Raw genomic sequence first — 27,232 nt, 5'->3', positions numbered from 1 at the left:
TTTACATATATAATTAGGATAGTGGGAAATATAAGAGTAACTGAATTTGAAAAAATGGAATACAATGAAGAACAGAATTTAAGCCGACCTTAGAGATAAGCCAGCCTGAGACAGATCCTTTGGAGTACTTTGGAATGTGAATGAAAAGAATGCTTAGGAAGATCCCAAGGCCTAGAGATTATAGTACATCATAAACACCATAAGATCATGGGAACCTGGGACTGTTCATTGGAATGCCCATCATTGATTATATGTCTGATAGTATTGGGTATATGGAGCAAGAGGGAAGAACATACTGACCACGTCGTTTTTCACCGTAACAATCAGTGTGTGTCATTTATCTCTCTTCTAAGCTGAGCCAAAGAATAAGGTGAAAACGGGTTTCTCGCATTGTGGCCCATTTTGTCCTCTCCCTGCATTAACTAGATTCTGCATGATTAAAAATCTTCCACTTGCCACAATCCTGCCTGCCTCCCAAGTTTTCATCCCTGTCAGGGGTTACACTCCTACAGATGAGCCTGAGAGGGGTGACTATTCCAGGCAGCAGAAGATAGCAGGTCAAAGCCTTCCTGTAGATGGATGACGGCCTCCTAAAGATCAGTGCATGCGCAGACTCATGAGCATCTGAGCTGCAAATGTGTTGCTGGTCAAAGCACAGCAGGCCAGGCAGCATCTCAGGAATAGAGAATTCGACGTTTCGAGCATAAGCCCTTCATCAGGAATAAGAGAGAGAGCCAAGCAGGCTAAGATAAAAGGTAGGGAGGAGGGACTAGGGGGAGGGGCGATGGAGGTGGGATAGGTGGAAGGAGGTCAAGGTGAGGGTGATAGGCCGGAGTGGGGTGGGGGCGGAGAGGTCAGGAAGAGGATTGCAGGTTAGGAGGGCGGTGCTGAGTTGAGGGAACCGACTGAGACAAGGTGGGGGGAGGGGAAATGAAGAAACTGGAGAAATCTGAATTCATACCTTGTGGTTGGAGGGTTCCCAGGCGGAAGATGAAGCGCTCCTCCTCCAGCCGTCGTATAGTTGTGTTCTGCCGGTGGAGGAGTCCAAGGACCTGCATGTCCTCGGTGGAGTGGGAGGGAGAGTTAAAGTGTTGAGCCACGGGGTGATTGGGTAGGTTGGTTCGGGCGGCCCGGAGGTGTTCTCTGAAGCGTTCCGCAAGTAAGCGGCCTGTCTCACCAATATAGAGGAGGCCACATCGGGTGCAGCGGATGCAATAGATGATGTGTGTGGAGGTACAGGTGAACTTGTGGCGGATATGGAAGGATCCCTTGGGGCCTTGGAGGGAAGTGAGTGTGGAGGTGTGGGTGCAAGTTTTACATTTCCTGCGGTTGCAGGGGAAGGTGCCGGGGGTGGAGGTTGGGTTGGTGGGGGGTGTGGATCTGACGAGGGAGTCACGAAGGGAGTGGTCCTTGCGGAACGCTGATAGGGGAGGGGAGGGAAATATATCCTTGGTGGTGGGGTCCGTTTGGAGGTGGCGGAAATGGCGGCGGATGATATGTTGTATGCGGAGGTTGGTGGGGTGGTAGGTGAGAACCAGTGGGGTTCTGTCTTAGTGGCGGTTGGAGGAGCGGGGCTCAAGGGCGGAGGAGCGGGAAGTGGAGGAGATGCGGTGGAGGGCACCGTCGATCACGTCTGGGGGGAATCTGCGGTCCTTGAAGAAGGAGGCCATCTGGGCTGTGCGGTGTTGGAATTGGTCCTCCTATTCCTGATGAAGGGCTTATGCTCGAAACGTCGAATTCTCTATTCCTGAGATGCTGCCTGGCCTGCTGTGCTTTGACCAGCAACACATTTGCAGCTCATGAGCATCTGAGACCAGTTCGAACTGGCCTCAGGAGCCAAAGTAAATTGAGGCAAGGGCAAGACCATGTTCTTTGGGAACAGGGCTGGCTGATCCTTTACGACCCTTCACCATCAGGTCAGATTACCTGAAGATGCTGGGAAGGTAGCTCACAGGGACGGGTGCCTGAGCAAAATCTTGGGAGGAGCGTGTCACCAAGGGGAGGCAAAAACTGGGCTTTTGGGAGCATTGCTCCCTCTCGTTACGATGTGAGGCACTCTTGTTATTGTACATGGTGCAGGTCTGGCCCATTCCCATTGCAGTCACCTGAGCCATCGTCCAGTTCATCTGGAGGTCTAAGATGAATTGTGTTCGCAGGGACACCATGGACAAAACTCTGGATGGAGGGGGATGGGAAGAACGTATCCAATGTAGTCCTCATCCTGATGGCACCATTGTGTGTGACTGCATCAAGCTGTGCATATACCCTCGGTATGCAAACACCAACTGTCACTATATACTGAGGTTCTACCTGTCCATGACGTTGTGAAGGATGACACTGGCCTTGTTGCCACAGAACGCTCCAAGTACTTGGACCATTTTGTATCAAGTGTCATTCATAGAGAAATTTGCAAAGAAAAACACATCTGACCACAGGTCCAACAGGAAGTGGTCAGCACGTAGTGTCCTCGAGACCTTGCCGGAAAAGGAGACAGTAGGCTCTGTCAAGTTGTTCCCTGAGCAGACTGTCAAAATCAATTCCAATAAGCACCAAGGCATTGTTTGATGGTAGTGAGAAGGGCACTTCCTGTCAGATCCTTCATGTAAGCCTGAAATGTCTGTGCCATGACATGCTGCTCTAGAGTGGCTGCGGTGGATGTTGTGGAGTAGAGACAGTCAAATATCTCCTTCTGAATGTGCCTTTACACTGGCATGATGGCTCGGTGGTTAGCACTGCTGTACTGCAGCACCAGGGACCCAGGTTTGATTCCAGTCTTGGGCGACTGTCTGCGTGGAGTTTGCACATTCTCCCCATGCATGTGTGGGTTTGCTCCGGTTTCCTCCCACAGTCCAAATATGTGCAGGTCAGATGAATTGGGCATGCAAAATTGCCAATACTGTTAGGTGCATTAGTGGGTTTGGATGGATTACTATTCGGTGGGTCGGTTGGGGCAAAGGGCCTGTTTCCACATTGTAGGGAATCTAATCAAAAGAGCTCTGGCGAAAGATGCAGTGTTTTTTGTCAACGTTTGTTTCGAGCAACTGAGAAATAATTTATGGAAATAAAAATAATTAATTTACAGACTGACCACTACTACTTTTCCAGGACATTTATGGAGATAAGTATACTGACAAGTTGGTGGAATAAGCAGATAGGTGGCAGATGCAGGCCAGGCAGCATCCGAGGAGCAGGAGAATCAACGTTGAGGAACCTGATGAAGGGCTTATGCCCGAAATGTCGATTCTCCTGCTCCTTGGATGCTACCTGGCCTGTTGTGCTTTTCCAGCACCACACTCTTGCCTCTGATCTCTAGCATCTGCAGTCCTCACTTTCTTCCAGATCGGTAGCAGATGATGTTTGATGCAGGGAAATGTAACACTGACGCAGTTTGATAGGAAGAACATTGAAAAACAATTTAAAATAGGGGGTACAATTCTAAAGGGTGGGGGTGAGGAAAGGTACAAAGGGTCCTGGGTGGAAATGTGCACAGACTATTGAAGGTGGCAGGGTAGCAGAGAGCACAGTTAACAAAGCATAAAGTGCTCTCAACTTTATTAATAGGGGCATGGATGACAAGAGCACAATTGTGGGTACTACATTTTAGAAAAGATGTTGCTACATTAGAGAGACTGCAGAAGCAATTTACAAGAATGGTTCCAGGAATGAGAAACTTCAGTTATAAGGATAAATTGAAGAACCTGGCACTGTTTCCCTTGGACTGAAGGTACAGAGATGCTTTGATAGAGGTTTTCAAAATTATGAGCAGGCTGGACAGAGTAGATAGATTAGATTCCCTACAGTGTGGAAACAGGCCCTTTGGCCCAACAGTCCTCACCGACTCTCTGAAGAGTAACGCACCCAGACCCATTTCCCTCTGACTAATGCACCTAACACTATGGGCAATTTAGCATGGCCAATTCACCTGACCTGCACATCTTTGGTCTAGATGGGGAGAAGCTGTTCCTGCTGTAAAAACAAAAAGAATGAGGGGGGCATAGTTATAAAGTGATTTTAAATGAGTCAAGAATAATGTAAGAAAAAAACCTTTTCATACAGTGAGCAATGAGAAGTTACGTTATTGAATGCACTACCTGGAAATGTGATGGCAACAGGTTCGTTTGATGCATTTAAGAGGGTATTGGGTGATTATTTGAATATAAATAGTGTGCACTGATATGGGGAAAGGGCAGAAGATTGGCACTAGATAATAAAACTGACATGTAAAAAATGAGGTCTGCAGATGCTGGAGATCACAGCTGCAAATGTGTTGCTGGTCAAAGCACAGCAGGTTAGGCAGCATCCTGATGAAGGGCTTATGCTCGAAACGTCGAATTCTCTATTCCTGAGATGCTGCCTAACCTGCTGTGCTTTGACCAGCAACACATTTGCAGCAATAAAACTGACATGGGCACAATGGGCTGAATAGCCTTCTTCTGCATCATAACAATTCTATAATTCTGTGATCTTGTTTCTGAAGATATAGGGCATTTTTGCAAACAAACTATTCAGAGGAAAGTGCTAGAAATGCATAAAATGATACAATGCATATCACAAACAATGAATTTTGGCTACTTCTTTGCAAATCTTAGAAATTTTAATATCCCCTTTGATTACTGTGATTGAACCCGCCATCACTACACTCTCTGGCAGTGAATTACAGTCTCTAACCACTTCTGTGAAAAAGGTTCCGTCACATCACTTTTTCTTCTTTTACCAATTACCTTAAAAAAAATGCCTTTTTGTTCTCAATCCTTTTGTGAGTAGGAACATTCCACCTCCCAGCTATTCTATCAAAACTCATAACTTTGACTACTTCTATCAAATAGTTTTTCGTCCCTCTCTTCTGGGCAGCACAGTGGTTCAGTGGTTAGTCCTTGAGCCCAGTAGCCTTGAGCCACTGTCTGTATGGAGTTTGCATATTCTCCTCGTGTTTGTGTGGGTTTCCTCCCACAGTCCAAAAATATGCAGGTTAGATGGATTGACCATGTTAAATTGCCCATACTGTCCACGAATGTCCAGGCTAGGTGGGTTAGCCATGGGAAATGCAGCGTTACAAGAATGGTGTAGGTTTGGCTGGAATGCTCCTCTTTTGAGACTTGGTGTAGACTTGATGGGTCAAGTAGCCTGCTTCCACACCATAGGGATTCTATTCTTTCTGAAGAACAATTACTGCGTTAAGTCAAACTCCTAAGGTGACAGTTATCTGTTTGAAGAATTTACATCTACTCTCAAGAAGCTTAAATAGAAAAACAGAAAGCACATTAGAAAAAAAAGCACTAGTCTTTCAACACACTGCCACTTTCTGATGTAGTATTCCAAATATAGCTCCAAATCCCTGTTCAGACTATGATTTCTGCATATCTTGCCCACCATGAATACAACTTGTCATAATTTTGGCCTTCAACATACTGAGCTGTGTACATTTAAGATCCAGCAAATGAACAGGTTGTTCACTTCTCGTGACTAAAAATAGAGTAGTCAATCATAAAATAACATTTTTCAGCAATGGTTTGAAGTCAATGTTTTTAGGAAAATTCAGCACAGCTCAAGAAAGTGAACCAAAGAAAAATTGATTTTGTTAAAATCTGACAAAGAAACAGAGTACCCAGTTCCAAATGCTGATGATATGAAGGTTATTACATTGGAACTTCCTTACTGTCCTGTTTTAAAACCATCGCCTTGATATCTTGTTATGATATTTCTACTTAATAAGTTTGTACAATTTTGAATCACGTTATTTTGATGAGACCCTCAGCATGTGACTCTGATAAACATCATGTTATTCCAGCCGTTTGGTTTGTCTCTAGCACCACTTTATTTTTAATTGTTTGTAATTATCTCTCTGCCTCAATTGATTGGATTATAAGTCATCTCTTTCATTTACTATTCAGTTATGGATACTTTACTCACACCATCTGACACTTTTGATCACCTGCAGAGACTTATTATTCAACACTCCACTCACACCATCTGTATGATCTTTTGGTGTCTATGTCCATTGAACTCTCTGGCCACAAATTCTGTGCCTAAATGCATTTCTTCACTTCATCTGATGAAGGAGCAGCGCTTCAAAAGCTCGTGATTTCAAATAAACCTGTTCGCCAATAACCTGGAGTTGTGTGACTTTTGACCTTGAACAGAAGACAGTCAAAATTCATTTGTAGAGCTGGCTAATTTTCTGGCTGGATTATTTCAAATAGTCTGGTTTAGAACTAGGAAAAGAAAAAAAAATCTCTGCAGAGCAAAATAGTAATTGAGATAAATATCTTCAAAATCAGGTGACTAATCTCTCTGCCTTAAGATTTCAAATTTATGGTGCCCCAGCAGTGCAGTTATTCTTACCATTTTAGAAATAATCTGTACAAGTGTTTCTCCCACAAAAATGGATAAGCTCACGGTATATTCCACATTACATTCTGAAGAAGGCTCACTGGATTTGAAATGTTAACTGTGCTTTCTCTGCACAAATGCTACCACACCTGCTGAGTTTCTGGAACATCTTTTGTTTATGCTCTGTCTGCCCTGTTGACTAAGTCTGTCCAAATCTATCTGTAGGTGCCTCACATTCCCACTAAAACGTGGACATGGTAACTTTCACATACACCCACCCTCATACACACATTCCCTATCCCTATTATCCCAATGCATGAGATTTGGAACGTGATTCCCCCAACGCAGGTCCTCCAGCTTAGACCAGAACAGGGGGCGCTGTTAATGCCGATGACTGCGGATTGGAACCCTTCATGCGCGCGACCCAGTGTCCACGCGGCGCCCTCACGTTCACGAGCTCGGCGTGCGTACGTGTGCGCCATACGTCACACGTCTGTATGGGTATTGGGGGTGGAGAGCGGCTGGAAAGACAACAACATTGTCGAGGGAGGAAATGGGGTTTTTGTGACGCAAGCCTCACATCCCTTACCCCCCCCAGGTGCTATCTCGGAAGGCGCCCGCGAGGCGAGTCAGGCGCCAGAGGAGGGGGGAACCTGCGGTCGAAGGGCGGGAGCGGCAACATTCCATTGCCGGCGCGAGGTTGCTGGGGTTGTACGTCGTCGCGAGCGCTGCCGCGTCCGTTTGTAAACAGATGGTGACACGTGATGTGAGGAGTCCGCATTGTCTCGGAGATCTTTCTGGAGAAGCGACAGAAGGAAGAAGAGGAGGATAGGGAGAGTGGGGGGGAAGAGCAATTCAGGACTTCGCTTGGAGCCCGAGCCAGGGGTTTGGGGAGGGGACGAGAGCTGAAGCGATTTACAGCAGGAGTTAGCAGTAGCCGGCGACCGCCCGCGGGTCTGGATGGTGGGCTCAGGGGTACAGGAGGCTGTGGAGGAGGAGGTGCAGGAGGAACGGTGTGAGCCAAGATGGCTGGTCCAGCTCTGAACTTGTAACGGATGGTGTGGCGGCTCTTGTCTCCTGGCGTGGTGGTGGTGGGGGAGGAAATATTCTCCTTGTTCTCCACCGTCCGTTGTCTTGGTGGGCAGAGAGAATATAGACGATGTCATTCGCCGTGGAAGACAACTTGGAGTCGGACTGGGTGGCTGTGAGACCCAACGCCTTCGACGAGAAGGAAAAGCACAAGTTTGTTTTCATCGTGGCTTGGAATGAAGTGGAGGTAAAGTTCGCCATAACCTGCCACAACAGGACGGTGCAGAGGAAGAGGATTGGGGCGAGGGACCAGCGGATACGGCGGGAGGGAGAGGAAGATGAGGAGGGGGTCCGGAAATCGCAAGCGCCCCAGGCCGAGAGCCCAGTTCGGGGGGATGCTGGCATCAAGAGTCCGACCCGGAGTGGAGCGGCTGCACTCTGGAGTCCAGCCCGAGGACGGACCAGCATCAAGAGCCCAACAGCAAAGGAAATTGGAGTAAGGAGTCCACTTCAAGGAGAACCGGGTCTCTCTGCGGTTCCTTTGGGCGATACAAGAGCGACGGGTTGTCTTCCGAGTGAGGCTGATATCTTAGGCCCAGTTCAGGACACTGTTCATCTTCACGATTCTGCCACGGCAGCGGATAGGGATCAGGACCAAGAAAAGGATATTGTGATACCGGATGATTGTAGCTGGGCCGGACTGTTCTCCTTCCAGGATTTGAGATCCATTCATCAGCAACTTTGTGCCGTGAATTCGGAGTTAGAACCTTGTTTGCCAGTATTCCCTGAAGAACCCTCAGGGATGTGGTCAGTGCTCTTTGGTGCATCTGAAGTGATCGATGGAGAGATGGACTCGCTATGCTTACAACTTCAAGTTTACCTTGGCCATGCTCTGGATGTCTGTGGGTGGAAAATTCTTTCTCACCTCCTATTCACTGAAAACGATAACCCGGATGAGTATTATGAGAGCTTGAGTGAGCTGAGGCAGAAAGGATATGAAGAGGTATTGCAGAGAGCAAAAAAACGTTTACAGGAGGTGAGACTACTTGATTTCATATGACAAAATATTACATTTTCTATGATAAAAGTTCACTTTATTTAATCTTTATTAAACATTAATCTTAGTTTCTCAATGCTATTGCATTTGGCTTAATAGTTGGATGAATAGTGACCATCCAAGTAGGTTACAATGGAGATATATCTTTGTATTGGATTGTGCAACTTTCATTTAATGAATCACTAACTAGGTCAAAAGCAATCCATATTTGCTGTTATACTTGGAAAGCAAGCTACTTCTTTGTTTTCTTTAATGTCTGTTATTAGAGTGTCATCCATGGCTCAGTTGGTAACACTCAAGTCTGTGAATTGAGGGGCTGTGGATTCAAGTTCTATTTCAGGACATAAGCCCAAAAATAGAAGTTCACACTCCAGTTCAGTCCTGAGGGAGTGTGAAGCATGCTGTAGTTCAGAGTAGATGTTTAGATGAGACTCTGCTTGTCCTCTTAGGCGGATGTAAACACCATTTAACAAGAAAAGGAAGGGAAATTTTCTGGAATTTTGGCCAGTATTTGTACTTTGGACAATATACCGAAAACAAATTGTCTGGTCATTATTATGTTGCTGCTTGTGGAATCTTGATGGGCACAAATTATTTCCTGTGTTTCCTGAATTGTAATAATCTCACTTTTTTTTTAAAAAGTCTTTAATGATTATAAAGTGCTTTGAAAAATTCTGTTGAGGGACTACATAAATTGAAGGTCTTAAATTAATTTTTAAGGTCTAGTTGCCAGTATAGTGGAGATGGCACTGAAATTTTACAAGTAATCAGACTATTTGTGGAAGATAAAAACAATGAAATCAATCTTAATTTCTATCAAACCAGTGTAGACATTTTTTAACCTTTACATCTCTTTGTTTTAAATTTTTTTCTGCCGATCATCTGTTGATTTACATGATGGAAATGTGATCTACAACCTTGATAGGTCAAGCTCTTCTGCATACACAACTACATTGTCATAGAATAGCCCGAGGCTGGCAGTGACAAGTAAAACCAGCTATTCTGACCACCTGTGAAATGTGTATTGCCTCATGTTTTTAACCCTTTTATGAAGGAATGAAGAATGATTGATATATTAAATATTATGTAGTGTACTTTGCATTTCAAGCATATGCAAACTGATTTTCCCTGCATTGTTGCACTGTCTCATTGATTTACCCTTATAATCAGTAGGGCAGAATTTATCTGTGGAATTAAGTTTAATTTTGTACTTATACCATATTATACAAGAATTTTACAATAAAAAACTTCTAAAATATCCTGTTTTAGACATTATGTTCCCAGAACACAACTTTTTAACTTCAGCAACAAACACATCATCTCCTTTTGACAATTGGTGGGATCTACCTCTACGATCTTGGGATGTGGGTTGGTTCAACCATGGTAGTAGCTTTTAATATTTACTGTATTCCTTTTAAAATGGACAAGTATCTTAACATTATTGTTCACCTTTTCTAACTATCCATTGAGGATAGACTTATACTACTGTTAAACTGCATTCAGCACTAAATTGAAGTGCAGTGATGAGTTGATGTACTTAAAAGTTTCTTGCATTAAATGTGTCCAATTTTTATTGTTAAAAGAAAAAATACATATGCTTCATATATAGATGTGTCCATTTGCTTATGTGTAATAGTTGTTTCACAGAAATATCTCTCTATCTTTGTGACTTGAATTATTTTGTTTTCTGTTTTTGATTCATGCAGGAAAAACACATTCAATTTATGAACATCCATAAGAATTAGGAGCAAGAGTAGGCCTTTTGTCCTTGAGCCCATTCTGCTATTCAATAATATCATGGCTAATTTGATAAACTTAAATCTTCATTCCTACCTACCCCTTATCATTCCCTTGCTTACCAAGAAGCTATCCACCTGTGTCTTTAAAAAAAATTCAAGGAAGCTACTTCCACCATCTTCTCAGGAAGAGAGTATCAAATCTTCTTGGGCCAGGATTTGGCAGTTTTAATATGATATGATAAGCATGAGGTTATCTATTTTAGTTGGAGGAATAGAAAAGTGTCTTATTATCTAAATGGAGAGAAACTCCGGAATGCTTTAGTTTAGAGAGATCTGGGTGTACCCATGGAAGAATGGCAGAAATGTGCAGCATGAGAGTACAGCAAGTAATAAGGAAGGCCACATGGAATTTTGGTATTTATTATTAGATGAATAGAGTATAAAAGTAGGGAGATATGACTGCAACTTTACAGGGCAATTGTGAGGCAGCTCCTGTAGCATTGTGCACAATTTTGGTTACCTCACTTGAGGATGGATGTAGTTGCATTGGAGGCAGTTCAGATGAAGTTCAGTAGATTGATTCCACACAGAAAGGGTTTTTCTTAGTTAGCTTGAGCAGTTGGGCTGCTCTGGAGCAAAGAAGAATTAGAGGAGCCTAATTGAGGTATAAAGGGATTGACAAAGTAGACTTAGAAAAGATGTTTCCTCATCTGGGGCCATAGTTTTAGGGATAATGGACATCAGATTTAAAACAGATGGAAAGAAATTACTTCCTTCACAGGGTCATGAATCTGGAATTCACTACCTCGGTGTAGTGGATCCTGGGACATTGAGGAAATTTAAGGAAGAGAAAAACAAATTTTTAGTTGGTAATAAGTTGAAGGGTTATTGAGAATGGGCAGGAAAGTGGACTTGAGGCTGAATTGAGATCATCCATGATCATGTCAGATGACTGAATTCAAGAGGCTAAATTTGCCTTTGTTTAAAGAAAACTTGATGCATGAACTGAAGGCAAGGTGCTGGCTTTCTGTGCTGTAATTTCTGAGATTCTGAAGCACTGTTTTTTGATATGTTAACTAGAATCAATTTAATTCCATGGATGTTTCCTTTTAGTATCATAGTTAATGCGGCTGAACAGTGCTTAATCCAAATTTATTTTTGTTAACAATAGCATCTGTCAAATTGAAAACTTGCTGTTTTTGTATTCAGATTTTCAACATTTCCATTTTTTTTCAGCATATGACTACTCTTGCTTTGTTACATAATCAATTAACAATTTGGTTAACTGGGTGTCTGCTCCTTTACTTGCCATATGAAGTATAGAATTTATGTAATGATCTATGGATGAATAGCACCGTCATTTTAATTTATTAATTTCGTACGCTAGTACGGAATATGCCTTTTGCCATCAGTAGTGCCTAAAGTATAAAGAACTGAAGTTTCATCTCGGAACAATTTATTGTGTTCCTATAGTGACCACATGTGAAACAGTAGAATTTGTTGAGTTCGGCTGGAAAGGCCAGCATTTGTTGCCCATCTATAATTGCCTTTGAAGGCGGTGTTGAGCCTTCTCCTTGGACTGTTATAAATTAATGTCTCAGGCCCAACCCACTTCGGTTGCTTCATCTTGGACTGTGCTCTGAAATGAGCTGTTTGCTGATGATCATCCAAATGCACCAGTTGTGATTCCTCGGATACCGGAGCAACTTATGTTCATATGCAGCAAGACCTGGACAGTGTTTTGACTTGGGTCGATCAATAGAAAGTTACATTAAACACAGAGAATGTTAGAGAAACTTAGATCTGACTGCAACTGCAAAGAGAAACAGTTAACATTTCGAGTCTGATATGTTTCTTCAGAACTAAAAAGTTTTAAGCAAGTAATATCAGTTCCACACAAGTACCAGGCAGTGACCATCTCCAGTAAGAACTAATCTAAACAAAATCCTGCTATTCAATGGCTTTACTGTCACTGAATTACAAACTATCTACATCTTGTTACCATTCACCAGAAACTGAATCAGCCATTTAAGTATTGTATCCACAAAAGCAAGTCAGTGGCTGGTGAAGTGACTCGCCACCTGATTCCCCAAAGCCTATCCATTTTTACAAGACACATGAGCATGATGGAATATGCTGCCTTACTTGGATGAGTGCCTCTCCAACAACACTCAACCAGCTTGACACCATCTAGAGCATAGCAGCCTGCCTGACAAATATCATATTCACTCTGTCCACAACTGACGCATGGTGGCAGAACTGCAGCTGCTTGGATAATACTTCCTAAAAATGAACATGATTGTGACTTATATCATCACTGCTGTTGCTGGGTTAAAATGCTGAAATAAGTTCAGAAATAAGCAATTCAGTCCTTCAACTCTGCTCTACCATTCACTCCGACCATGGCTGATATTTTATTCTGCATCATTCCCGTATCCCTTGCTAAATTCGTAACGTGGTTTTCTAACAACAGAGTTATGAAGTCATAGAGATGTACAGCATGGAAACAGACCCTTTGGTCCAACCAGATATCCTAACCTAATCTAGTCCCACCTGCCAGCACCCAGTACTTTTCCCTCCAAATCCTTCCTATTCATAAACCCATCCAAATGCATCTTAAATGTTGCAATTGTACCAGTCTTCACCACTTCCTCTGGCAGCTCATCCATACATATACCACCCTCTGTGTGAAAAAGTTGCCCCATAGGTCTCTCATATCATTTCCCTCTCACCCTAAACCAATGCCGTCTAGTTCTGGACTCCCCGACCCCAGGGAAAAGACTTTGCCTATTTATCCTATCCATGCCCTTCATAATTTTGTAAACCTCTGTAAGGTCACCCCTCAGCTTCTGATGCTGCAGGGAAAACAGCCCCAGCCTGTTCAGCATCTCCCTATAGCTCAAATCCTCCAACCCTGGCAACATCCTTGTAAATCTTTTCTGAACCCTTTCAAGTTTCACAACATCTTTCCAACAGGAAGGAGACTAGAATTGCACACAATATTCTGACAGTGGCCTAACGCATGTCCTGTACAGCCGCAACATGACCTCCCAACTTCTGTACTCCATACTCTGTCCAATAAAGGAAAGCATACCAAATGCTGCATTCACTATCCTATCTACCTGCAACTCCACTTTCAAGGAGCTATGAACCTGCACTCCAAGGTTTCTTTGTTCAGCAACACTCCCTTGGACCTTACCATTAAGTGTGGAAGTCCTGCTAAGATTTGCTTTCCCAAAATGCAGCACTGTGCATTTATCTGAATTAAACTCCATCTGCCACTTCTCAGCCCATTGGTCCATCTGGTCCAGATCCTGTTGTAATCTGAGGTAACCTCCTTCGCTGTCTACTACAACTCCAATTTTGGTGTCTTCTGCAAACTTACTAACTGTACCTCTTATGCTCACATCCAAATCATTTATGTAAATGACAAAAAGGAGAGGACCCAGCACCGATCCTTGTGGCACTCCACTGGTCACAGGCCTCCAGTCTGAAAAACAATCCTCCACCACCACCTTCTGTTTTCTATCTTTGAGCCAGCTCTGTATCCAAATGACTAGTTCTCCCTGTATTCCATGAGATCTAACCTTGCTAATCAGTCTCCCAAGGGGAACCTTCCGCAAGGACCACTCCCTTCGTGACTCCCTTGTCAGATCCACACCCCCCACCAACCCAACCTCCACCCCCGGCACCTTCCCCTGCAACCGCAGGAAATGTAAAACTTGCGCCCACACCTCCACACTCACTTCCCTCCAAGGCCCCAAGGGATCCTTCCATATCCGCCACAAGTTCACCTGTACCTCCACACACATCATCTATTGCATCCGCTGCACCCGATGTGGCCTCCTCTATATTGGTGAGACAGGCCGCTTACTTGCGGAACGCTTCAGAGAACACCTCTGGGCAGCCCGAACCAACCAACCCAATCACCCCGTGGCTCAACACTTTAACTCCCCCTCCCACTCCACCGAGGACATGCAGGTCCTTGGACTCCTCCACCGGCAGAACACAACTACACGACGGCTGGAGGAGGAGCGCCTCATCTTCCGCCTGGGAACCCTCCAACCACAAGGTATGAATTCAGATTTCTCCAGCTTCCTCATTTCCCCTCCCCCCTCCTTGTCTCAGTCGGTTCCCTCAACTCAGCACCGCCCTCCTAACCTGCAATCCTCTTCCTGACCTCTCCGCCCCCACCCCACTCCGGCCGATCACCCTCACCTTGACCTCCTTCCACCTATCCCACCTCCATCGCCCCTCCCCCTAGTCCCTCCTCCCTACCTTTTATCTCAGCCTGCTTGGCTCTCTCTCTCTTATTCCTGATGAAGGGCTTATGCTCGAAACGTCGAATTCTCTATTCCTGAGATGCTGCCTGGCCTGCTGTGCTTTGACCAGCAACACATTTTCAGCAGAACCTTGTCGAACGCCTTGTTGAAGTCCACCTAGATCACATCTACCACTCTGTCCTAATCAATCCTCTTTGTTACTTCCTCAAAAACCCGATCAAGTTTGTGAGATGTGATTTCCCATGCACAAAACCATGTTGACTATCCCTAATCACTACTTGCCTTTCCAAATACATGTACATCCTGTCCGTCAGGATTCCCTCCAACAACTTGCCCACCACAGAGTTCAGGCTCACTAGTCAATAGTTCCCTGAGTTGTCATTACCACCCTTCTTAAACCGTGGCACCACATTAACCAACCTCCAGTCTTCTGGCACCTCACCTGTGACTATCGGTGATTCAAATATCTCAGCAAGAGGCCCCGCAGTCACTTCTCTAGCTTCCCACAGAGTTCTAGGGTGCACCTGATCAGGTTCTAGTGATTTATAAACTTTTATGCGTTTCAAGACATCCAGCACTTTCTCCTCTGTAATTTGCAAGATGTCATCATCTTTTTCCCTCCAGTCTATATCTTCCTTATCCTTTTCCACAATGAATACTGATGCAAAATACTTACTTAGTATCCCCACCATTTTCTGTGGCTCCACACAAAGGCCGCCTTGCTGATCTTTGAGGGGCCCTATTCACTCCCTAGTTAGCCTTTTGTCCTTCATGTATTTGTAAAAACCCTTTGGATTCTCCTTAATTCTATTTGCCAAAGCTATCTCATGTCCCCTTTTTGCCCTCCTGATTTCCCTCTTAAGTATACTCCTACTTCCTTTGTACTCTAAGGATTCACTCGATCTATCCTGTATATACCTGACATATGCTTCCTTCTTTTTCTTAAACAAACCTTCAATTTCTTTAATCATCTAGCATTCCCTATACTTAGCAGCCTTTCCTTTCACCCTAACAGGAATATACTTTCTCTGGATTCTCATTACTTCATTTCTGAAGCCTTCCCATTTTCCAGCTGTCCCTTTACCTGCGAACATCTGCTCCCAATCCACTTTCGAAAGTTCTTGCCTAATATTGTCAAAATTGGCCTTTCTCCAAACTAGAACTTCATCTCTTAGATCTGGTGTATCTTCCATCATTATTTTAAATTTAATAGTGAACTATACGTGGTTCAAGGCCACACTCTAGTGTGCAATTAGAGATTGGTGGCCTAGTCTGGGATGTTCACATCCCATTAAATAATCAAAAGGATTGATTGCTGACTTCTGGGAGATCAGAGATATCCCTTTCAAACGAAGCTCATGACTTCTGAGAGAAGAGCCACCTAATAGGCAAGAGAGTGGTACAGAAGCCTGTCATAATACAGATGATCTCATCCAGTGAGCCATTGGCATGTTGAAGCTGTGCTTTTGGTGCCTACATAAATCTGGAGGTGCAATTAATACTTTACAGTGTGTGTGTGCCCTGTTTGACAGTGGTCTGCTGTGAAAAGTCATCATGCAGGAGAAAGATTAGAACCGGAGCACAACAAAGACATTTATCTATCTGATGACATGACCAGTAGAAGAAGCAGATGATGTGACAACAGAAATAAAGATGAGAATTCCAATACCAGACCATCCAATTGCTTAGCTACCAGTGATGCCCTAATTGCAATGGTTTTTTTAGATTGTGACTCATACTGGATGAATGCAAACTGCAGTTTTCCCACTCCAGTAGGTTCTGTTCTGTATTGATCTTCAACGTGAAGTAACTGAGTGGGCAGGTTGGCGTTTGGTGCAGTGATGATGCACATCATTGCCTTTTATTTGCTGCCATTTTAAAGAAACGAGATTTGACAATATTTCTTCTGAATACATGTATGCTGACCTTTTGTTAATTATGCTTGCTTTTTAAAAACTGCCATGTCTGTCGCAGTGCATGGTAGAATCAGTATGCTGGAGACTTTTATTGGTGGGCTTGACCTAATGGTCTGAGGCTCATTTGCTGCTGCAACTACTGTAGGAAAAGGCCTGCGAGTAGGTACATTGTCATAGACTTTCTACAGAAAACAATTTCTTGAATAATCAAATCATTTCTTAATTGTGTCAATAATCATGATCTTGTGTGGTTAATGGTCGGAATGCTATTACATTAATTTATTTGGATTTTGATTGTGAATATTTCTTAGACTTATAGTTAATCAATGGTCTGTTGCATCAGTAATGTGAAATCTATTACATTAGAGTCCTATTAACCAGGATTTTAGTAATAGTAATGAGATTTCTAGTTTACTATTACATATTTTGATGTGATAATGACACAGTGGTCATTGGGTTGAGCTAGTAATCCAGAAGCTAGGTAATGGGATGTGGTTTCAGATTCCAACATGATAACTGAACTCAAATTCTGCCACTTAATAAATCTGGAATTTTAAAAAAAAGTCTGAGTAATAGTTTCACAGCTATCATCCCTTTTGGTCCAGTAATATCTTTTAGGAAAGGAAATCACCCATGCTTGCTCAGTCTGACCTACGTGTGAGACTCCAGACCCAGAACAATGTGATTTGACTTTGAACCGTCCTCTGAAATGTGTTATGAAGGTGTGGGTTTACTGTATCTTTAAGAAAGTTAAAAGCTAGCAGAAGTACCTGATGGCACCAAGTGTTCTGAACACGATATAATGGAATCGTTTGGTCCAACAGTTGGTGTAGCTGGTTGCCTGGAGACAAAGAAAGCAAATTTTGAATTAGACCAATCAGTTTACATTATATCCCAAAAAAAATCAAACTCCAATCAAGTTTTGAATTTTGTATATTGATAATATTAAAAGCCAATGACACAATCCAACTGTTTTGGGAGTATAAGACTGGGAAAAATTGAACAGTTGGGTGAAGAACTGCCAAGCTAGCAACACATGCAGACTGCCCATAGAATAGCTCTCTTAAAGGTGACTTTATCGATCAGTCACCTGTGAAACATAATCCCTAAGAAGAGGAAAACAAAATAGAGTAAGATACAAAGAGAAGATTCAACACCTGGCTGTTTTGAAATTTGAATTTTTGGTAAATCTTAATCAGAGGTTTTATCTGATGAGCATTGTAGAAAGGGAAGGTAAAAGGTTAGAGAAAGGAGTTGTAAATAGTTGTTAGTTAATTATTCTCTGTTATAGAGCAAAAGAACAAAGAACATCACAGCACATGAACAGGCCCTTCAAGCCTGTACCGATCCATATCCTCTATCTAAATCTGCTTGTTTTCTAAGGATCTGTATCCCTTTGCTCCCTGTCATCCACGTATTTGTCTAGATACATCTTAACTTACGCTACCCTTCCCACTATTACTACCTCCAATGGCAACGCATTCCAGACTACCCTCAGCATGAAGAACCTGCCACATATCTCCCCTAAACTTTTTCCCTCTCATGGCCCCTAGTAATTGAGTCCTCCACTCTGGAGAAAATGCTTCTTGCTATTCACCCTGTCTACACCTCTCATGATCTTGCAGGCCTCAATTAGGTCCCCGTCAACCATTAGGTCCTCCTTTCTAATGAAAATAATCCTAATCTACTCAACCTCTCCTCATAGCTAGCACCCTCCATAGCAGGCAACATCCTGGTGAAGTACCACTGCACCCTCTCCAAAGCATCCACATCCTTTTGGTAATATGGCGACCAGAACTGTACGCAGTATTCTAAATGTGGCCAAACCAAAGTTTATAAAACTGTAACATGACCTGCCAACTCTTATACTCAATACTCCATCCAACAAAGGAAAACATGCAGTATGCCTTCTTAACCACTCTACTGACGTGCATTTCCACTTTCAGGAAACAATGGACCTGTACACTCAGGTCTCTCTGTACATCAATTTTCCCCATTATTTTTCCAGTTATTGTATAGTTTGCCCTTGAATTGCTCTTCCAAAACGCATCACCTCACATTTGTCCGGATTGAACTCCTCCAACCATTTCTCCACCCAACTCTTCAATCTGTCTATATTCTGCTGTATTCTGTGACAGTCCCCTTCGCTATCTGCTGCACCACCAATCTTAGTGTCATCTGCAAACTTGCTAACCTTCCTCCAAATCATTTTATATATATCACAAACAACAGTGGTCCCAGCTCAGATCCCTATGGGACACCACTGGTCACAGGTCTCCATTTGGAGAAGCATCCTTCCAATACTACTCTGTCTCCTGTTGCCCAACCAGTTCTCTGTCCATCTAGCTTGGACCCATGCGACTTCACTTTCTCCATTTGTTTACCTTATCAAACTCCTTACTAAAGTCCATGTATATGACATCTACATCCCCTCCCTCATCAATCAACTTTGTCAACTCTTCAAAGAATTCTATTAGGTTTGTAAGACATGACCTTCCCTGCACAAAACCATTCTGCCTATCACTGATAAGCCCATTTTCCTTCATGTGGGTATATATCCTATCCCTTAGTATCTTCTCCAGTAGCTTCCCTACCACTGACATCAGGCTCACAGGTCTCTAATTAACTGGATTATCCCTGCTACTCTTCTTAAACAAGGGGACAACATTAGCAATTCTCCAGTCCTTTGGGCCCTCACCTGTTTCCAAGGATGCTGCAAAGATATCTGTTAAAACCCCAGCTATTTCCTCTGTTGTTGCCCGAAGTAACCTCTGATAGATCCCATCCAGACCTGGGGACTTAATGCCTTTTAGAATATACAACACTTCCTCCTTATGCCGACTTGACCTAGAATAATCAAAAATCTATCCCTAACCTCAACATCCACCACATCCCTCTCCTCAGTGAATGCCGATGGAAAGTACTCATTAAACCTCACCCATTTTCTCTGACTCCATGTATATCTTTCCTCCTTTGTCCTTGAGTGGGCCAACCTTTTCCCTCTTTACTCTCTTGTTCCTTATATGTGAATTAAAGGCTTTGGGGTTTTCCTTAACCTTGCCCACTTAATGATATCTCATGACCCTTTTTAGCCCTCTTAATTCCTTGTTTCAGATTGGATAAAGTTTAGATGAGATTAGTATTCACTTTATGTTATATGTATATACAAGTATATGGGAAGAGGTTAAGGTGAACGTATATAAATGTGTTAGAATAATGTGTTTAAAGAACAAAAAAATGAAACTCATCTTTTCATTATGTTGGTTCATTTTTTCTTAAAAGGGGGAGGTTTTGTGAATATGTGGGTGTACTATAACTTTAAGAAAGTTTAAGCAAATTTGAATTAGGCCAATCAGTTTAAATTATATTCCAAAAAATACCAAACTCCAATCAAGTCTGTTTAATATTAATTGTATTGACAATATTAAAAGCCAATGACACAATCTGATTTTTTGGGGGTATAAGACTGGGAAAAATTGAACAGTTGAGGGAGAATTGCCAAGCCAGCAACACATACAGATTAAAGGCTCTCTGCCTTTATTCCTGATGAAGGGCTTTTGCCCGAAACGTTGATTTTGCTGTTCCTTGGATGCTGCCTGAACTGCTGTGCTCTTCCAGCACCACTAATCCAGAATCTGGTTTCCAGCATCTGCAGTCATTGTTTTTACCTAGTTGATTTTAACCCTGCTGCGAATCCTCTTGCAAGGATGCCTGCCTTGAAGAAGTTTTCCTCCTCTGCAAGAATCTTAGGGAGTTCCTCTCCCACTGCAACTCCCAGGTCACTTCCTCTGCCCTGAAGCTCAGCACGGTCCCCATGACTTGTCCTACCTGCCTATGTTCTTTTCCACCTATCCACTCCACCCTCCTCCTTAACCTATCACCTTCATCTCCTCCCCCACTCGCCTATTGTACTCTATGCTACTTTCTCCCCACCCCCACCCTCCTCTAGCTTATATTTCCAACCTTCAGGCCCTCTGCCTTTATTCCTGATGAAGGGCTTTTGCCCGAAACGTCGATTTTACTGCTCCTCGGATGCTGCCTGAACTGTTGTGCTCTTCCAGCACCACTAATCCAGAAACATATACAGATTGCCCACAGAATAGCTCTCTGAAAAGTACCTTTATTGATCAGTGACCTGTGAAACACAATCACTCAAAAGAAGAAAAGATGACAAAGGAAGATACAAAGAGAAGATTCAAAACCTGGTTGGTTTTGAAATTTGAAGTTTTGGTAAATCTCAATTGAGGGTTTTATCGGACTAGCATTATAGAAGAGGAAGGTAAAAGGTTAGAGAAAGGAGTTGTAGATTGTTAATTATTTTGTGTATACTTTAAGAAATAAAGTTGTTAATTTTTGCTTTAAAGTGTGACCTTTTGGGATAGTTCTAGGCGCCTCAAATTTTCACAGATTACTGCACGGGATAAATATTTTCTGTGTTGTTGGTTAAAATTAAGCAGAAGAGTTTACCGTTTTCATAACAAATGGCTGAGCAAACTGTTCAGTTCGAAGAAAATAAAGGATTGGCAACAAATGCTGGCATTTTCCACCTCCATTTAAGAAAAATAAGCTTTCGTCAATTCACCGCCTGTTCAACATTTGGATTCCAACTCCATAGTCAATGATGGAAGCTTCTCACCCAGTTTTCACTTTGAAGTTGCCTTGAGTCTGAAGAAGTAGGGTATTACAGGAAAAGTGCTTATTTCAGTTTGTAAGTAATGAAGAGGTAATTTGTTTTAGTAAGCTTTGACATTAGATGTAATATTTCTTTAGTTAATCTGAACTCACCATTCTCACCTTAGCCCTCTATCCTTTTGAACTACAAAGCTACTTGCGTCTTGAACACATTAATGATACTCGATTCAGTGGTCTTTGGCAACCTATTCGGTATGTGTGTTTCTGTTTGACATATTCCAGTTTGATCAGTGTTTTTGGGTCATTGCATGATAGTGCTTGTTCTCCTTCATTCTGCTAAAATTCTTCTCTTTATATTAGTGTAATTGATGGGAGCAAGGCATGACTGATAGCTGAGCTATAATTTAAGACAGATCTGTAAGAGAATGAATAATTTTAAATGTTTTACATTCTAATTCTTTAAAATAATTACATTAAATTGTACTACCTAATGATCTTTAACTTTTAGAAGCAGTTTCATCAGGTGCTTCTAGAAGCGCCTATAGCAAAAGCATTAAAATGTGAGAGTAAGGTGGATGTGCCTATGAAGAGTCAAAATGAATTGAGGACAGAATATAAAGGATAATATTAAACAATGCTCCTTGAACTGGGAACGCATCATGTTTAGTATTTTGAAGGATTGTATATTGTAATTGTCTTGGGAATTGACGAATGAGTATTAAATTTCTCTGCTGGCATCAGATTGTGGTTTATGGCAGATTACGAAGTAGGCCTAGGAGGATAGCTGAATTAACCAGTTGACTAGTGATAGCAGAATGCTAAAGGTCACGTTGCTTACGATTTTATAACAATAAGGGTTTTTTTAAAAGATGGCTAACTTAGCCTAGTAACTTGTGGCCTTCACAAAGGTGTTTGCTTCTTTCTGGACCCAGTTTTTCTAGTTTTTTCTTCTTTCAATTATGGTCACTGAAGCAACTGATATTACAACTGGTGCAAAGTTTTTCATACGTTTAAAAAATCTTGGTAGTTAAAACTTGGAAGGAGGTCATTAAACTCCAAATAGTACGTGGCAATGTTTACCCTCTGCATAAGCCATTGGTTCTAATCGTACTTATCTACCCTGTTCCCAAATCCCTTTAATCCCTTCAACTCCATCCAATAAATCTTGAATTTGCTATTGTTTTTGCTTTAACCTCTTATTCTTGAAATGAGTTCCACAACTACTCATTTATGTGAGACAAAATTCCTTTTGCTCTTTGATGCAAGTCTCACACATTTAATCTTTTATTTTTGCTTTCTCATATCCGTTATTTGTTTCGTTTGTCTCCTTCATTTCTGTCAAGCCTGGTAGTACAGCTTGGTTCAACCACATCTGTTGTCTGTCCTAAATATTCTGGGGCAACCGAGGAGCAGAAAGATCGAGATTTCGGGCAAAAGTCCTTCATCAGGAATGTCGATTTTTCTGCTCCTCGGATGCTGCCTAACCTGCTGTGCTTTTTCAGCACTATTTTGATCTAAACTCTGGCTTCTGACATCTGCAGTCCTCACTTTTGCCCTGTCCTAAATATTCTGTCTTGTGAATCTGGCATCCGAGAGAGTCAGTGGTCTCCCCAGTAAAAATTAAAATTACCCATAACAGAAACCCCTAATATTTTGCATTTTATGCAAAGCACAGGCTTATGCAAAATAGAAGTGTCACATTTCAGGCATTACATGTTTCACTGCTTGCATTTCTTAGACTGAAATTTATGTTCGAATGTGCTGTATTAATCACCTGAATGTTTGCCAAAGTCCATGTACAAAATTTAACATGTATAATAAAGAATTGAGACTGAGTGAGAAATTCTAATAGTAGATCAAATCCTGATTTGTACACAGCTTTTGGAGAAACACAAGATCACAGAGGTTATGGTAGAATTGCTGGAACTTTACCAGGAGGAAGATGATGCCTATATTGCTTTATCTGAAGCAACTACAGAACTCTACCAATATCTACTCCAACCATTTCGAGATATGAGAGAATTGGCTATGCTACGACGCCAGCAGATAAAGGTAAGAGTTTGCAGTTTAATTCTATTTCTTGGCATTTATGTATGGGAGTACTTGGAGGGATTGTGTGTGGTGAAATGAAAGGCATAGCCTACTCCACATATAAGACCTAATGTTGTGCTTTACACTGACCTGTCTTGAATAAAATCCACGGCGTTGTTCACTGATTTCCATTTTGTGTTCTATTCATTACTATTTGCATTTATTGAATTATCATAAGAAAAGTGCCTTGGAACACTTTTTCTATTAGAAGAAAGGGAAAGGATGTTTAACCTTTTTGTAGAAGAAGTACAAGAAATAATTGAATACTGCAACAAGAATTAGGCTTTGAAGATGAGTTTTAAAGGTATAACTTGAGGTTGAAGGACAGAGGAATTTAAGTATTGAATTCCAAAACAGAGTGCAGACTGAGCTTTGCTGGCAAGTAATGCGTACGTGGATAACCAGAGCCAGGGAATGTGAGTGGTGATACAAGTTTGAAGTAGGGTGAGAAAACTTATGGGAGAAGATAAAGATCTGGGATGTGGATTTTGATTCATCTATTTGCAGATATACAGCCATTGTAGGCCAAGTGAGGTCTGAAATAATGGTTTAGTGCTATAGCGTGTAGGATTGGAGATTGAGGGCAAAGCCAAATGGTGGAATGTTTGAAGAATTGTGCTTGGAGGTGATACAGACATGGATAAGGTTCTGATAGTGGTGGAAATAATGTAGATACAGAAGCCATGATGTGGAGGAGCTGGTGTTGGACTGGAGTGGAAAAAGTTAAAAATCACGCGACAACATGTTATAGTCCAGCAGGTATGTTTAAGGCACTAGCTTTAGGAATGCTGCCCCTCCGTCAGGTAGCTGTGGAGCAGGACCATAAGACACAGAGTTTATAGTAAAAGGGTACAGTGTCATGCAACTGAAATGATATATTAAACAAATCTAGATTGTTGTTAAGTCTTTTAGAATAGGTTGCAGGTTTTGGTTCATTAATATGTAAATCCCAGAACTACTTTTAAGTCACCTTCTCGAGATAACTTAAGGTTTTATTTAAAAAGAAAAGTGACATCTCAGCTCAGGCAATGCATTAGTTAGACTGGTTGTATTTCCAATGTGAAATTTACAAATTACTGCATGAATTGACTGCCTGCAAAGTGTACATTTTGTTGAGCAAAATAGAATGTATCTGCAAATATAATTATGCAAATATAACTTGACCACATAGATTTGTGTGTACGCGAACATGCATGTGAGTGTGTGTGTGTGTGAGAGTGCACGAGAGAGTGTTTGCTTGTGTGTGTGTGAGAGAGAGAGAGATGGAGTATAGGCCTGTGAGAGGGGGTGTGTGTTGGGGTGAATGAGAGAAGGTCTGCATGAGAGTGTGTATGGTGTAGTGGGGTCACCTGTAGTGTGACATGAACCCATGGTCCCGATTGAGGCCAACCTCATGGGTACCAGACTTGACTATCAGCTTCTGCTTGGCTACTTTGCGTTGTTGCATATCCCGGGGTTGCCTTGGAGGATGGTCACCCAAAGATCCCAGGCCAAAATCCCTGACCGTTGAAGTGTTCCCTAACTGAGAGGGAACACCACCGTCTAGTAATTGTTGCACGGTGTCCATTCATCTGTTGTTGTAGAGTCTGCTTGGTTTCACCAATGTACCATGTCTCTGGGCATCCTTGCCTGCTGCGTATGAGATTGACAACTTTGGCTGAGTCATATGAGTACCTACCGTATACATGATGGATGATGTCCTCAGGTGGTATCTGTGTCAACACTGACACAGCTTAAACACGTATGAAACAACTACACTGTGATATTCATGAGTCTCATCCCACCATCAGACTTATCATGGACTATTCTTTCTGTCTGTCTGATTCTTGGATACGTACATTTCCATCAAGGATAGGTACCTCATTCTACCATAAACCTATTTTTAACCTCATAATGCTACACTTTTCGGGCTTCCACCCTAAACATTAGAGCAGCTAGCCCCTACAGACAGGCCCTATGCACACACAGGATCTGTTCAGATGAGGAGAAATGTGACGGACATGTGAAGGTGCTCAAGGATTCCCTCATAAGAACTGGGTATAATACTCAACTCATCAATCGTCAGGTCCATCGTGCCACAGCGAGAAACTGTAATGACCTCCTCCAGAGTCAGACGCGGTTTACAACGTGTATAGAAGGAGCTACCAGAGGAAGTGGTGGTGGCTGATATAATTGCAACATTTAAAAGACATTTGGGTGGGTATATGAATAGGAAGGTTTTGGAGGGTTATGGGCCGGCTGCTGGCAGGTGGGGCTAGTTTGGGTTGAGATATCTGGTCAGCATGGGCGGTTTGCTCAAAAGGGTCTGTTTCCATGCTGTACATCTCTATGACTCTATACTAGGGTACCCTTCATTGTCTAGTACTTCCTGGGAGCTGAAAAAACCACACCATGTTCTTCGTGGCCTGCAACACGTTATTGTTGAGGCTGAGCACATCACCGAGACCTTCCCTATGCCTCCACTTCTCTCTAAACAACTGCCAAACCTTAAACAGACTATTGCTCGCAGCAAACTGCCTAGCCTTCAGGATAACATAGACCACAACACTGTACAATCCTGCCATGATGATAACCATTGCAAGACGAATCAGAGTGTTGACATCAATGCCACCATGACATGTGGGGCCATCCCCTACCATGTACGACGCAGATACTTATGTGACTCCGCCAGCGCTATCTATCTCATGCTGTAGGCAAGGATGCCCCGAGGCATGGTACATTGGCGAGACCAAGCAGGCGCCACAATAATGGATGAATGGACACTGTGCAACAATCACCAGACAGGGTTGTTCCCTCCCAGTCAGGGAGCACGTCAACGGTCAGGACTTCAGCCTCTGACCTTTGGGTGACCATCCACCAAGGCGGACTTCGGGTTATGCAACATCGCAAAGTAGCCGAGCAGAGGCTGATAGCAAAGATTGGTACCCATGAGGTTAGCCTCAGTCAGGACCTTGGGTTCATGTCACACTACATGTGTCTGTCTGTCTGTCTGTGTCTCTCTCTCTCTCTCTCTCTCTCTCTCTCTGTCTCTCACTCTTGCAAGCACAAATACAAACACGCACTTCTGTCATCTCTCACACACCCACATACACCCCCCACACTCTCACTCACGCGCACACTCTCTCACAGGCTTATGCTCCATTACACTTATTCACACACACTTTACCAAGCTTGCACCTACATAAACACACTCTCTAACGTGCTCCCTCTCTGTCTGTCTCTCCGTCTCTGCCTCTCTCTCACTCATGCATGTGCTCATACATATAAGTCTATGGGGTGAATTTGTATTTGCAGATGCATTCTATTTTGCTCAACAAAATGCACAGTCTGCAGGCAGTCAATCTATTTAGTATTTTGTAAATTACCCATTGGAAATAAAACGAGTCTGACTCAAGGTTGGGGTACAGACAGACTCTAACCTCACACCTTTAATGCACTGCCTAAGCTGAGATGTCACTTTTTTTTTCATAAAACCTTAATTTATCTCAAAAAGGTGAGTTGAACAAAGTTCTGGGATTTACATATTAATGAACCCAAGCCTGCAACCCATTTTAAAAGATGAAAGACTTGACAACAACAATCTAGGTTTGTTCAATATGTCATTTCAGTTGCATGACACTGTGTAATCTTTTGCTATAAATTCTATGTCTTATGGTCTTGCTCCACAACTACCTGATGAAGGAGCAGCATTCCAAACGCTGAGGCATATAAGATTACTAAAGGATTGGACACTTTGGAGGCAAGAAGCATGTTTCCACTGATGGGTGAGTCCCGAAAGAGAAGACACAGTTTAAAAATAAGGGGGAGGCCATTTAGAACAGAGTTGAGGAGAAACTTCTTCACCCAGAGAGTAGTGGGTGGATGGAAGGCTGTGGAGGCCCAGTCTCTGGATACTTTCAAGAAAGAGTTGGATAGAGCTCTTAAGGGTAGTGGAATCAAGGGTTATGGGGATAAGGCAGGAACAGGATACTGATTGAGGATGATCAGCCATGATCATAATGAATGGTGGTGCTGGCTCGAAGGGCAGAATGGCCTACTCCTGCACCTATTGTCTATTGTCCATATAGTGCTTCCAAATAAACCTGGTGGACTATAACCTGGTGTTGTGTGATTTTTTTTTAATGTAGATACGGAGGTAAGCCATATTACGGAGGT

At 42.6% G+C, this 27,232-nt stretch overlaps 1 protein-coding gene across 1 annotated transcript in view; it reads left to right on the top strand.

The window, feature by feature from the left end:
* Nucleotides 1-6,849: 6,849 nt before the first annotated feature.
* Nucleotides 6,850-27,232, top strand: part of jmy (junction mediating and regulatory protein, p53 cofactor) — a 119,753-nt gene continuing 99,370 nt past the window's right edge. Inside the window, exons 1-2 of the mRNA XM_060835705.1 lie at nucleotides 6,850-8,395; nucleotides 22,865-23,038. Coding sequence (XP_060691688.1) covers nucleotides 7,490-8,395; nucleotides 22,865-23,038 — 1,080 coding nt within the window. The 5' untranslated portion in view covers nucleotides 6,850-7,489. The remainder of the gene's footprint in view (nucleotides 8,396-22,864; nucleotides 23,039-27,232) is intronic.

This window comes from Hemiscyllium ocellatum, chromosome 2 (genome assembly GCF_020745735.1).
Source record: "Hemiscyllium ocellatum isolate sHemOce1 chromosome 2, sHemOce1.pat.X.cur, whole genome shotgun sequence".
Taxonomy (NCBI): domain Eukaryota; kingdom Metazoa; phylum Chordata; class Chondrichthyes; order Orectolobiformes; family Hemiscylliidae; genus Hemiscyllium; species Hemiscyllium ocellatum.
Note: the sequence above shows the minus strand (reverse complement) of the source record. Positions and strands in the feature narration are given on the sequence as shown.